Raw genomic sequence first — 11,405 nt, forward strand, 5'->3', positions numbered from 1 at the left:
GACGGCGCACCGTAGTGCTTTCCTGCAGAGCTCAGTAACCTGCAAGACCACTTCTGGGACTGAGCCAGGCAAGTCGGTACACGCTGCGGCGCTCACGTGACATCAAGAATGCGGTGCGGCCTCTTGTGCATGCACGGGCTTGCCGCAGCAGCTGCTCACGGTGTCCGAGCCATCGAGTCTCCAACTCAGTGAGTGCTTTTGCCTGTGTGCGTTTTCTGCTTCAAACATGCCAGCGCTTGTTGACCGCTGCATTGAAGACTATAAATATGCTCTCTCTTTCGGCGAGAGCTGTGCGTATTCAGGTTCCACTGAGAACATTTCTCAGCCCCCCATTCGAGTTGTCATGTTGCAAGCATGCCAGTGTGCTGCTTCCTGTACCATCCCTGTTCTGTACTTGCCATGCATTAAACAAGTTTGGCTCTTGGCTCTTCGTCGTCGGAACAGAGGCAACTCCCCACCCCACTACCACAATGGGCCAGGTCGTAACCTTCGCCCACGCAACACTGCAGGACTCACCGGTAGTAGGACGACATTTTCAGTGTCTCTCTTCAGGCACCGAAGCAGAACACGCAAGAGGATGCTGCACGCTTGGGCTGCTGTCGCTACCTGACTTCGAGACACTGAGGGGGAAAAAAATTTTAAAATGGTGACCACAATGCGATTCGTCTCAACTCAGACTAAGTAAGAGCTAACTAAGCTAGATTTGAATTTGTTCCAGCAGACTATTACTTAAACAAAATGTTAGAAACACAATAAAGTGCTTGCTAAGCTGGATCTGGATTTGTTTCAGCACACTGTTGCTTAATGCAGTGCACGCATACAGTGCACTGTATGCAGTGCACGCATGCATGACTGAATTCTTTCTCGGGGGGTTCCTAAATCTCGCAACTGCCGTTGCATGTAAATTGTTTGCATTTGAAAATGTTCAAACAGTTCCCACTATTACCAAACTTGATTTCGTCATGTCAGAAATGGCATTTCTGCATAGTCGAATATGGCTGCTTAGTCTAATATAGACCAATTATAGTAGAATGAGAGTGTTTACATGACCATACCACTACACAAAGTCATGCATAAGTGCTTGCATAACATTAGAAATAGTTGCGCAGGAAGCGAAAGGGTATGCTGTAAAAGTGATGCTTACACCATACAACGGCACATGAGAGGCTTTGTGAACCTCCCATTTGGACACACTCAAGCAGGTCCACAATGCCTCGGCAAATTGAAAAAAGGGATGCTACATGGACTAGTATGTAAAAACTACCCCGTAGCTTCTCAATAAGGGAATACCAGCACCACGGCTAAATAAATAAATAAAAACCTGAAGACTTCAGCAAACAGTTTGTAAAATAACTTGTGGCAAAAAATTCAGGGTGCCTTTCAATTTTGGTTGCGTACACCCAGCTCTGTCCTTTATATGCAAAGCCCACCTTGGCAAACTCAAGGATGTTTTCTGGAGTCAATCTTTTGGCGTCACTCTTTCAGTGAGCTGAACATACGGAGACTATGTTCAAAACTATGGGCAAAAACTTGTCGGCACGTTCATATGTCGGAAAGCATCATTATCCTCATGCCTCACTTCTCACTAATTGGAGGAACAGTGTGTGGAACCCCACTTGTCATGCGAGAAACTAGTGGCAAAAAGCACACAACTGACACCGCAATCAGTGAGATGGGAAGGGGCGTGATGACACTGTTCCCTACTCACGTGAAGTTGCACTTGTGGCAATGACGTGGGCACTGAGAGCCACAAAGGTTTCCCGAAACTCTCTGAACTCTTCATCTTCAGCCAGAAGCACACCATCACTGAAACAAAAAGAAAAATGCTAAAATCAAATGCATTGAGGCAACTGCTGCACTTTCACAAGAGCCACTGGCAAGTAAACGGCTGCAAGGCAAGGTTAAGAGCTCCCAGCATGGATATTTCCCGTATTGTGTTTGTAAGTACTGTGCACCAGTCAGAAGTTTAAAACCAACTGATCAATGCCTTCAATCAATCGACCAGTTCAGCAAGGTGGCTTTTACTTAGTGGTAACACTTGTACACAAAACAAAATTTTCTCTTCCAAAGTGCAAAAGCTCAACGTGTTACAAATAAACATTGCACCCAACCACCGGAATGCAAAATCTCGAGGGATGGGAAAGATAACACATCTTTGTGCTGCCTAGCATCAGAACCAGGACTAGCAAAGACAGGTTGTATGGGACTAAACAGGCCTCGTAGGAGGCACAAGATGGCACCTACAGTGGGATAGGGGTTCCCAGGGTCAGACCCCACAATGGTAAGCAGGAAAAAGATCATATGACAGGCCAGTTTTTGTTATTGTTACTATGGTTAGCTACTACTTTTACGCTTTAAAGCTTTCGCGTGTTAGCTGTGTTACAAACTGCGTAACAATAAGCTATCCCCCCCCTTCCCCATTTTCTTTGCCAGATTTTTCAGCATAATTATAAAACTTGCGAAGCAGTGCTTGACGCACATATTTTAGCCAAGACTGTGAAACTGCTTGGTTAAACAATGTGCACGCGGGTTACAGGAATGAATTCCTGTCAACCTCGTCATCACTAACAATCACTGACAAACAAGCAGCAGATATTTCATGTATTTCAATGCATCAGTTTCAGTATGCCAGAGAGCATACTGTGCTCCTTTGATGCCACATGTCGTAAGACCTGTCAGTTGAGATTACTTTCAGTACATGTGCTGTAGCTTGCTGCCACAGGCCTTTTTTACCAGCACCAGCAGTCTCTAGCTGCTGCTGGCACACTCGTTTTTTGCCCCGCCAGTGAAAACCTGCTTTATAAACACCTAGAAGGAGCCTCGACAAACATAACTGCCCCCCCCCCCCCCCTTAAGGCTATAGAATGTCTAGTCACCCAACAGGCACCTGCAGTTGGCCTGAAGGCAGCCATGAAGCCCTAGGTTAAAGAGTGGACAGCAAACGACACTACAGTGACCAACAAGAATACATAGTTTGGGCTTTTATTAGTATGACAAAAACCTCCGGTCAAGGTAAAAGGCCAGGACAGTGGTAAAGCCAGCGATGCTGTGTGCCACTGAAACACTGTCCCTGAAACGAGCCAACTTGCAAGGGAGAACCCCCCCCCAGATGAGGAAACAGATGCAAGGCTGCCATGGGGTCAAAGCAGCCTTATCCATGGGGAGCAGTTTGCCTACAAGTGGCGAGAGAACGGGTACACCACACTCGCAGCGAAGGTAACGAAGTCGGCTGCTGAGGGGAGCAGGAGAAGCCGGATGAAGAGAACGCGGAAGCACAGCTCTAAGAGACCGCAGGGCCAAAAGCTTCCCCACTGGACGTGTCCCTTGCAAACCAAAGTGGGGATCCCCCTTGGTGAACAGCGTGGGTGGGATGATGCAGCATGACGAAGAGGATAGTCCTCTAGTTTTCCTATCCTCCCCTAGAGCCTGTCAAAAAAACAGGGTTCCCAGGCTTGTGCACATGGCCACTGCTGCAACAAAACCCTTCACTATATTGTATAACATAATAAATGGAACATGACAATAACATTAAAAGCAAAGTTTCGCAACTCAAGCTACGCACGGGCTATGAATGAGATTTGCCATAGAAGAGGGCTACGGCTTAATTTAGATTATATAATATTCTTTAACATGTGCAGATTTCGTGCCCCCACGGGTGCTTCTGTACTGCAACCATGTGCAAAGCGGCAGAACGCTTTATCCAAAGGCCACCAACAAAGAGTAATGAGCTCCCAATTTTCAGCAACTTTACGACATCAAAAAAAACCCATGTTCATTACAATTACAAGACTTTTTTAAACATAGGCTAATTGATGAGCTTGCACCCTAAAAAGACTAAACGATTAAATAGAGCTAGGAAAAAAAAAAAAAAAGGAATGAACAAATAAACCCTTACTATGCTCGTTTCCTCAGAGAGCATCGGTCCATACACACCCAGATTAAAGAATTATACCAATTTGCTACCACGTCACATTCAAAGACCCGATAGAAACACAACACACCAATACACTGTCAAAGTGACACTCGTCAAGAGTGCTTTGACCAGGGGGAACATGACCTAGTAAAAATGGTTCCCTTCATCGAGTGCTGGGCTCGAAAGCAAACGAGCCAGGAGGACCAAAGGTATATATGCACACGCCCAGTCACACATCCTCTGATGACATTTGAACGTGGTAAGAATTGCATACTGCACGAAGAATGGAGAAAGCAACACAATGACAGCCAACGCAGTAGTGAAAGCTACACCATGAGCCCAGCCAACTGCCCACAATGGGCCCTGCACACGTGCAGGTATATTCCAAGAATCTATACGGAAGACCAAGGTTCATGATAATGCCGACACCGTTGTGAGCAGCCATGCACGCCGAACCCCCCTGCCACAGACCAACACACAGGGCCCGGCTTCATCACCAGTACTCACTCGATACCTGGGCATCGATGCACACAGAGAAGCAACTGGGTGGCTCAGTTTGCTCAGCTCACAGCCTCCATGAACTAGCAGCAAACCCCTGAAGCCTACAGCCCCAATCAGATTTAACAGAACTTGTCCTTGAACTAGTTGGTTCGTGAGTGTGGTAAAAATTAATATTAAAGCAGTCGAGGACCAAGACAGACAGGCGCCAATATATGTCGTTTGTGTCCATTTTCGTCTTCGTCTGCTTAGCACCACATTCTTTCACCAATCAGATTGCTCTTTCAATTTCAAGCGGGTGAACTTGGTCGAGAGAGAAAGGGCGAACTGATTGCAGTTACAAAGAAAACCATAGACCCAAGACAGGAAGTGACTGCTTTTTTCCAGCTGCCTTGTAAAGGAGAACCCACATCCTGTCTTGCACGCTCCACAAACAAGCTCACCTCCCCCCCTTCCCCCTGTCCCTCAAATGACTCATCTTCGACTTCCCAATCCAGCAAATCATGGGCAACACAGTAGCTGTAACAAATGGTCGGTCGCTCACAATAAAACCAAGAGGTGAAAGTGCTTGTCGTGTAACAAAATAAAATTGGAATGAGATGCACTAGTGAAAGGTTGCATATTCATTTACACCATCCAGTGCTATTTCACATGCACCTAAACCTGCACACGCGAGCCTGTCTCTTTTAGCCTCCATCAGAAAACCAGCAACAAAACTTTGACAACAAAGCACTAAGTGTAAAAAAGCGCTGACTCTTTCCTAAAGTCCCTGGCTAAAACACACATGCACACACAATTCCAGCACTGTTTTCGAGCCAGGTAAACAGGTTGTCAACAAAACAATGGTCTTGTGGCATGGGCGCCTTGTTTTCAGATAATCCATTTCTGGTAACGCTTACAAGCATAAAGCTCCATAATGCTTGCATCAAAGAGAACTTGAGAAAGTGCAGATATAAAGGGGAAATTCTGGCCCCAAAACAGGCACATGACATGCTGAAAAAGTCGCCATAAGGCTCATCACTAATTTTATAGGCTTTGGTTGCACGCTCCTTGTAAACTTTTCCCCACGCTTGCCTGTTTCAAACCGAAAGGGGGTGCCAAGAGAAGTCACAAAAAGAAAAGTCAGGAATGGGCAACTGGTCACCTTTTGAAGATAGTGCACAGCTAAACTAAAAAGTGTTTTATCTGCCATTTTCTAGCTTCAGAGTATAGCTAAAAATGGGCGAAGAAAAATACCTGTGATTTTCATCACAGGTATTTTTCCCCGCCCAGTTGCAGCACATGTCCGAACCTTGTCAATGCCCCCAAGAAAACAGGGAAAGTAATGCCAATATTGAAACTGAGCACTGTCACTAACTGCAAAGTTGTGAAGGCAAAATGCAAGTTCACGATAGCTACTTTTCCACACTGACTCATGATGCATTATGGGCAGCTCGTTGCAATTGGCTGAGGCCGGCAGAACACAATGCACAAGAACAAGCTATTTGCGCTTTAATTGAGGGCCCATTCTTTCTATAGCAGTATGAATGGTGGGGTAAACAATGGAAGCTGCGAAGGAACATGTAAACAGACAAGCACCAGCGCTTACGGCACGCACCATACCGCCACAGCTGCACAGCCGTCGGGCATGTGGGGCTTGTCTGACACGAAACTGGCCAACTGGCATAAGCAACATCTCCAATGGCGTGACCCTGTTTGTCGAGCATATCCAATTTTTCAAGAATGATTAATATCATCCGTAACAAAAGTAAGCCAGGTACAAATCTGGTCAGAAACAGCAAGTGCAGAGTGCAGTACTTCAGCGGTTTGTCCCGGCATCTATGAAGCACACAGTAAACAAGGGAACAAATTGCAGTTTGCAGCAGCCTTAGTCAACTTACTAACGTTTGCTCTAGGCACATTCTCTGCATACGTCATTGCTGGTGCCACAAAACACACGATTTAGCGAGAGAATTAAAATTTTGGCTTAAAATAGTGAATAAAGCATCATTTGCTGCAGCACAAACATTGGGGGCACTGTACAGCACCAAATCTGTCGAATAAAGCAAACTTGTACTTTGTCTTCATGGCCCCTTTAAGTGGCAGAGGAAGGCTGCAGTGGAGCTCGCCATCAGAACTGCAGTTGTCAACTCGTAGGCCATCCTTTCAATGGCTGACAGTAAAATACCACTAATGACCCAATTGTTAGGGGAGTCGGCACGCTTCCTTTGCAGCACATAACTGAAGAATACAGAAAACCTGGAATAAAACTGCACCCACATGTTGGCAAGGGCTAATGGACAACACGAATCACTCTGACCATTACATCATCCTTAAGCCGCAAGGAAGGCCACCTTTTACAGTAAAAAGCCCGGAAAGACATTTATGTTATCATAATGTGATTAGATGGGGCATATTCACAGAGAAGTCCTTGAAGCAGAATTTTTTTTATTGTTCTCTGTCAGAAAAGTTCTCTAAAGGCATTACGAATAAAATCTGCCATCTTAAAAACAGGGCTGTCCAGTACCGACACTAGAGGCTGACTGCACCAGCGGAAAGTATCCCCATTTGAAAGGAAACCACGACACTTTTCATTACTTTTCTTCATATGCAAAAGAATCATGTCAGCAATAATGTTCCCAAAGTCGATGATAGGCACGAGAACGGCCTGTCGAGTACAGCATAAGAGCCACATCTTCTCATTTTTTCCCCTTTAAGTAGCGAGAATAACCACGCTGTTTCAACAACTATGCTGATACACTAGGCTTTGACTTGGCTGAAATTCACTGTTGAGGCTTGTCTTTTTTGTTTTGTTTTCCTTGCCTAAAGGGGTAACCACATGCAGCAACGGCGACAAGCGACGTGAAAAACATAACTCAATGGGTACAGCACGCAGGTAGTGCGAGCGGCAGCAACGAGCGAAATTTTTTTTACACAGACCGTTGGGGGCAGCGACAGCAACAGCGACGAGCCGTTGCCGTCGCTCACTTTTTACCGGCCAGAAGCAGTCCACAAATGAGCGACAGTGACGAAGGGCATTGGTGGCAGTGTATTAATTTTTTTCACTTGTGACTGTCGCCCACACTATCTGTTTGCTGTACATGTTGAGTTACGTTTTTCGCAATGCTTGTAGCCGTCACTGCGTGTGGTTAATACCTAATAGTAATCATTACATCTGCATTACCAAGAACTACAGCTGCAACACTAAGAAACGGCAACAGCTGCAACCAAGAAGTACTGCCAACTAAATACAAATCCGTTATCTATTAAGGCTAAATAATTAGGGGGAAAAAAAGCACAAGCATGCCGCAATCTGTAGGGAGGAGTTTTGTCAGACATATGTTATCTCCCTTAAAAATAGTAAGGCATTGGCAAAGGTGCAACGTGGTTTTAACATTATGCACCTCCCCACTTTTGTTTGCTCTTCGTCTTCAGTCATATTACTATCATGCACTTGAGAAGAGTGCAGTTTAACCACACAGTGAACACTTCCAGCTAACCGCCCACTGACCCTGGTAAAGAATGTGTGTGTTCCCAATAAACTACCACAGTTACAATGGCCACTTTGGCCTACACAACTCCTACAGGAAGGGGAGTGCTACAGACGTGCAAGTGGCAAGCTGCATACCTTCAGGCATAATCCCGAGTAAGAACCTGCCACAAATTCCCTTCTCGATGAACTCTTGTCAAAAGTAAACCGTTTGGGGAAACTAAAAGCGGTCCGTATCCCAGCTTTCTTCATTACCTCTGTGAACTGTGTGACACTATGTAAAGTAGCAAATGACAATGTAACAGAATAACCTAACCACAGCAAGATAACTGCACGCACGCCTTGTTGCCCACACCCAAAAGAACCACACCGTCCCTCTCTTCGACAAACACAAAATTTGGAAATTGTACTAAGGGCAACAAAACGCAGGAACTACCCTACTACAAAAAGCGCAACCAGACTTGTGAAAGGCTTTGGATTTTTTTTTACAACAACCTGCATGTTATTCGCTCAATAAAATGCCTTCTCTGGATAACACCGTAAAAGAGGTATGATTGATTGACTGTAGGGTTTAACGCACCGACGCAACACAGGCAACTAGGCGCGCCGTAGTGGAGGGCTCAGAATTAATTTTGACCCCCTTGGGATCTTTAACGCGCGCCGAAATCTCATACACACGGGTGTTTTTGCTTTTCGCCTTCATCAGAAAAGCGGCCGCCACGGCCGGGAATCGACTTCGTGTCCTAGCAAGGAACACAGAGAACGTAAAAGCACTTGCGGATGCTGAGATAGGGCCCTGGGTAACCCTTCGAGACCCTTATGTGAAATACAGGCACAGCTGACCATAGTGCCTCGCTCATTTTTTATGTGGTGGTCCCCTTCTGAGAAGCCTCCCTGGATCAGCACCTGCATGGGAGCTTGATGAATGCTTGCTTTTTTTTCCTGTTTTTTTTTTCCTCTTTGTTTTCTCTCCGATGGCTTGCAACAGGCAAGACGGCAGAGACAAATGCTTCAGCAAACGATGGAACAAAAAAACCTAGCACTAAATGCCCCACGGAGCTAACTACTTGAACAGAAAACTAGGGCAACATGAAGCCAGAACAGCACTGGCCTTTTTTTCAGCCATGCACTCGCCCACTCGCCAGCATTTTTGCTTGCACTATTCACAAACCGGCAGCGCACGTTACTAAGACTTCAATCACCCTCCTACCTCAATGAGTCACGAAAAGTTTGCATAACACGAGAAGCCAGAGTACAAGTGGAATGATTCTTGCAAGTTATATGCACGAAATCTTTGATTAAAGCCAACAAAACACAGTTACTGCCGCACTACAATGGGTCCCCTACTGCCGCTATTCCCATTTTCAAAGCTACTAACGGAAACATTTTAACCACTTTAGATAACAGGCCCTACCCCGTCCCTGTTGTTTCAATCAACGTTTTCTCTCTCTCTCACTCTCTCTCTAAAAGGCCACACCACAAATATCCTTATAGTGTCCAGATAAAACACTTGTTGGTCAGACAATTTGTTTTAACTGGACATTAGGAGAAAAGCTGCATGATATAGTGCTATAAACGAGTTTGGGAGGGATGAGCAATATTTGATTCAAGAACGACATTGGCCCCATCTACACGCCATTCAGCATCTTGTACTCTCCCATGACAACAAGTTGTGAAACTGTTGCCTCCCCAAGGCAAACCCACACAGTGAGATAAGGGGGTTCAACATTAAATGAGCGCTCCTATGGGTCGCAAATGTGCAAATTTGTCAACATCCCCCTCCATTCAGCAACATGCTTTCCCACATGAAATGAAACCTAAGTGCAACTTTTTTTCTTTACAAAATTCTCCCAACATCATAAGGGCAGAACTGTTGCGCTACACCATTGATTTTCTTTAGGTCGCGGATAATAACCAGGCACTGACAATCAAATGATTTTCTAGCCGTGTGATCGTCAAATCACACGGCGCGTTTATGCTGGAATATTCGAGAATGCACGTGGAGATTTATAGCACTTCCGACAACTCGAACGCTATTCTTAACAGTAGGTGTAGCTGAATGCGCCAATGTTCACAAACAATTTCTATTATTATTGTCGCTATGGTTTAGAACGAAACTCAATTTAGCCAATTCAGTCTGCTCACGTGCTCACGCTTCACGACTTTCCCTTCGAGCTAAGGCTTTTACTAACGGTTGGCCCTTATGGAGCCCAACACTTTTCACGAATACTGGCAGATCACAGGAGCGAGGTGAAAACCTAACGTGTCTGGCTTCCAAGCTCCTTCCAAGCTAAAAAATATATATAGCGGGTGGTAGCAGAAGCACATGCGCACACGCATGGGGTTAAAGAAAATAAAGAACATGCTCTGGAGCCTTCATTTATGTGCTCACAACGCTACCATCTCGTGCAGGCGCGAGTGAAGCATAATTATTTTAGAACACGGATCTACGCATCAAACCGACGTGACATTCCACAGTTACCCCTACTTTTAAAACGTGCATCTAAAACCAAGAATCACGTCCGAAATGCGATTTAAAAAATGTTTCTAGAGATTACAAGACTAAAGCCTCCGCGTACGTTCTCGAATCTTCCGGCATATAGAAATTGTTAGCACCTCACGACTAAAAAAAATACAATTCCGCGTTTAAATCGCCGCGTCCCATATTATTATCAATTAACTCCCCCAACAAAAAAAATGTTGCTGCAAACCCATTCATTCTTTTGCCCAATAAAAGTTTTATACGAAAGCATCCATCAAAATTTAGGCACCGAGAAATTCGAACGTAGTGACGCGCAACTAAGCCGAAAGCTGTTTACATGGTCACTACCAAAGTTTCTGAAAGTGATTCAGCGCAGTGCAAGCAAAAAAAATCAGTTACCTTATCTTCTCAACCATCATGTGAAAATAAAAAACGCCATCATAATCCATTTTTTCTCAAGTTTTGTGAGCTAAACGCTCCGGCAGCGACAAATAAAAAAGAACACTGCTACGAGAACCGCCTCATCATTCTGGCGTCGCATCTGGCTCGCGCCGCAAAACATACGGGGTAGAATAAAAGAAGGTTTCTTTACCTTTGTATGACAGTCTTTATAACTATCTGCAGGTCAGACTTGTTGAGGGAATTTAAATTAGAAGATAATATCGAAATCGCATTTGAGAACCAGTCCGGCCCAGACGATGCCGACGCCATCTTCTTCCAAACTCACTCTCAAACCGGCGCTCTGACTCTATTTTAACCGGCCAACAACTCTCTAACCCAGTTGTTTAATTCTTCAAGCCAGCAGCCCGTCGCACAGTCGACTAGAGTCGTTTTTGTGGCTGGCTTCAGTTGAATTGTTTCGTTTATGACGGTTTCGTTTTTGGAGCGTAGCCCTGGTTAGAGTGAACTAGAAGACAGGGTGGTTCAAACGAGCTCCTAAAAAATAAGCAAAAACAGGGTAGCAAAAGGGGAATCCCCTGAAGTCTTGCGATCGTCTCGCCGCCACGCAGTGCTCAGCAGAGTTACTCCGGTGGTCAGTGGCA

General features: G+C 45.2%; 1 protein-coding gene across 5 annotated transcripts in view; it reads right to left on the minus strand.

The window, feature by feature from the left end:
• The window catches only part of Poe (E3 ubiquitin-protein ligase-like protein poe), a 278,680-nt gene extending 267,570 nt beyond the window's left edge, over nucleotides 1-11,110 (minus strand). For all 5 annotated transcript variants that reach the window (XM_077682762.1, XM_077682782.1, XM_077682776.1 and 2 more), the window contains exons 1-3: nucleotides 10,955-11,110; nucleotides 1,709-1,806; nucleotides 517-620 (exon numbers count right to left, since the gene is read on the minus strand). In XM_077682762.1, the coding sequence (XP_077538888.1) occupies nucleotides 517-620; nucleotides 1,709-1,806; nucleotides 10,955-11,073 (321 nt within the window). In that variant the 5' untranslated portion in view covers nucleotides 11,074-11,110. The remainder of the gene's footprint in view (nucleotides 1-516; nucleotides 621-1,708; nucleotides 1,807-10,954) is intronic.
• Nucleotides 11,111-11,405: the final 295 nt, after the last annotated feature.

This window comes from Haemaphysalis longicornis, unplaced genomic scaffold (assembly GCF_048455015.1).
Source record: "Haemaphysalis longicornis isolate Haplotype H1 unplaced genomic scaffold, Haemaphysalis longicornis Haplotype H1 scaffold_1, whole genome shotgun sequence".
Taxonomy (NCBI): Eukaryota; Metazoa; Arthropoda; class Arachnida; order Ixodida; family Ixodidae; genus Haemaphysalis; species Haemaphysalis longicornis.